The sequence below is a fragment of the Saimiri boliviensis genome, chromosome 1 (genome assembly GCF_048565385.1).
Source record: "Saimiri boliviensis isolate mSaiBol1 chromosome 1, mSaiBol1.pri, whole genome shotgun sequence".
NCBI classification, from domain to species: domain Eukaryota; kingdom Metazoa; phylum Chordata; class Mammalia; order Primates; family Cebidae; genus Saimiri; species Saimiri boliviensis.
In genome coordinates this window covers 46,164,112-46,166,257 of record NC_133449.1, presented here as the reverse complement: position 1 = coordinate 46,166,257, position 2,146 = coordinate 46,164,112, and the positions used below count along the sequence as shown (strand labels likewise).

General features: G+C 44.5%; 1 protein-coding gene across 1 annotated transcript; it reads left to right on the top strand.

Moving 5' to 3' along the window:
* The first annotated feature begins 1,109 nt into the window (after positions 1-1,109).
* On the top strand, positions 1,110-1,790 carry ATP6V1E2 (ATPase H+ transporting V1 subunit E2). Its single transcript, XM_003926749.3, has one exon. The coding sequence runs from the start codon at positions 1,110-1,112 to the stop codon at positions 1,788-1,790; it is 681 nt and encodes a 226-aa protein (XP_003926798.1).
* The last annotated feature ends 356 nt before the right edge of the window (positions 1,791-2,146 follow it).

Here is a 2,146-nt window from a genome sequence, read left to right as displayed (position 1 = left end):
GTAGAAATGGAGTTTCACCATGTTGGCCAAGCTGGTCTTGAACTACTGACCTCAGGTGATCTGCCCACCTCAGCCTCCCAAAGTGCTGGGATTACAGGTGTGAGCAATGGCGTTAAAAGCTATATTTCTTAAAGATCCTCCAAGTGGTTCAGATATACACTGAGGTTTGGAAACCACTTCCAGTAAAAAGACCACCTTCAATCTCTATCCCTTTCCTTATATAAACTCTAGGAAAGTGGGGAGGGATTGAAGGTAGTTTTTTTACTTTATATATGCTCTAGGCTTACATAGAATTTTAAAAATATAAGCTTCTGGGAAGTGAATAGAAAATGGATAGAATATCCAGACAGAAAATCAGTAAACAAATCAGGACTTGAACAACACTATAGACCAAATGGACCTTACACACATACATGCAGAACATTCCACCCAACCGCAGCAGAATACACATTTTCCTCAGGTGCACATAGAACAGTCTTTAGGACAGATCACATGGTAGGTTACAAAGTAAGTCTCACCTCTCCAAGGTGCCATTTTCTGCTTAGCAGTACTCCATTTCTTTGTATCATTTGAAGGTTCTTACAACCCTCCTACCTCCAGGCTGCCTTTCTGTATTGAATCTCGGCTGACCATGAGTTTCCTAAGACTCTCTGCAACCCTCCTGACCCCGAAATGTGGATATGCTTTCCATTTATGTATTAATTTGGTGTTTCCACTCTGTTGGCTTGCTACCTAAGTCTTAGGCCACTGCTGCGTAGAGAGCCTCTGGACGAGGTCTGTCTTAACTGCTTCATTATTATTTGATGACAATGATAGTGAGTATAGCAGGGATGGAATTCTGGAGACCCAGGTTCAAGCCTCTGTTCTACAGTATAACCTTGGATAAATTCTGTTCCCTCTCTGAGCCTCAGTTTCCTCATCTGCAAAGTGAGGGGTATATATATGGTCTCTGAAGTCCTCCTCTATAGGCTCTAACTTTCTCTTTCGTCCTTTTATTCACTGGTATAGCTGAGGAGGTGGAACTCCAGAGACACTCCTGAAATTGTCCTAAGTCAAAGGAGCCAAACAGTGCACCAGCTCCCTCTCTGCCATCCCCTCTGAGAGCAGCCATGGCCCTGAGTGATGTCGATGTGCAAAAGAAGATTAAGCACATGATGGCTTTCATTGAGCAGGAAGCCAGTGAGAAAGCAGAGGAAATCGATGCCAAGGCTGAGGAGGAGTTTAACATTGAGAAAGGACGCCTTGTGCAAATCCAACGACTGAAGATTATGGAGTATTACGAGAAAAAGGAGAAGCAGATAGAGCAGCAGAAGAAAATCCAGATGTCCACCATGAGGAATCAGGCAAGGCTGAAAGTCCTGAGAGCCCGAGATGACCTCATCTCAGATTTGCTCAGAGAGGCAAAGCTGAGGCTCAGCAGGATTGTAGAGGACCCAGAAGTCTACCAGAGGCTGCTGGATAAACTGGTGCTCCAGGGTCTGCTCCGACTGCTGGAACCTGTGATGATTGTGCGCTGCCGGCCACAGGACCTCCTCCTAGTGGAGGTTGCAGTGCAAAAGGCCATCCCCGAATACATGACAATTTCCCAAAAACACGTGGAGGTCCAGATTGATCGAGAGGCATATCTGGCTGTGAATGCAGCTGGAGGTGTGGAGGTCTACAGTGGCAATCAGAGAATAAAGGTTTCAAATACCTTGGAAAGTCGACTGGATCTCTCAGCCAAGCAAAAGATGCCCGAAATACGAATGGCCTTGTTTGGTGCTAACGCCAATAGAAAGTTTTTTATATAAACCTCTGGGAAGTGAAGCTCATGGTGAACCACGATATCGTAAAGGTCTAAGTTTTTGGGGCAAAGGAAACTAGTAGTGTTTCCTCCTCTTTGATGCTCTGATATTGTTCTGTTTTTCTTCATGAAATGCCCTCTAATAGCTAAAATGTTAACTTTGAAATAAAGCCCAAATTAATGCCCAGAATTCAAATTTCATTTCATCCATACACAGCACAGCTTCTGGTCTATTCTGCAGTTGGGATAAAGGGAGTGATGACGTCTGCTCTTCAGCTTGGCCTCAGGTGGTCAAAGCGTGATGTGTGAATAGTGTTCTTGGCCTGTGGATCTGGGTGCTCCAATTTAATATGCATATGAAAT

Bases quoted from the DNA above. Each gene is read 5' to 3' on its own strand.
- ATP6V1E2 (XM_003926749.3), top strand. From the start codon at position 1,110: ATGGCCCTGAGTGATGTCGATGTGCAAAAGAAGATTAAGCACATGATG.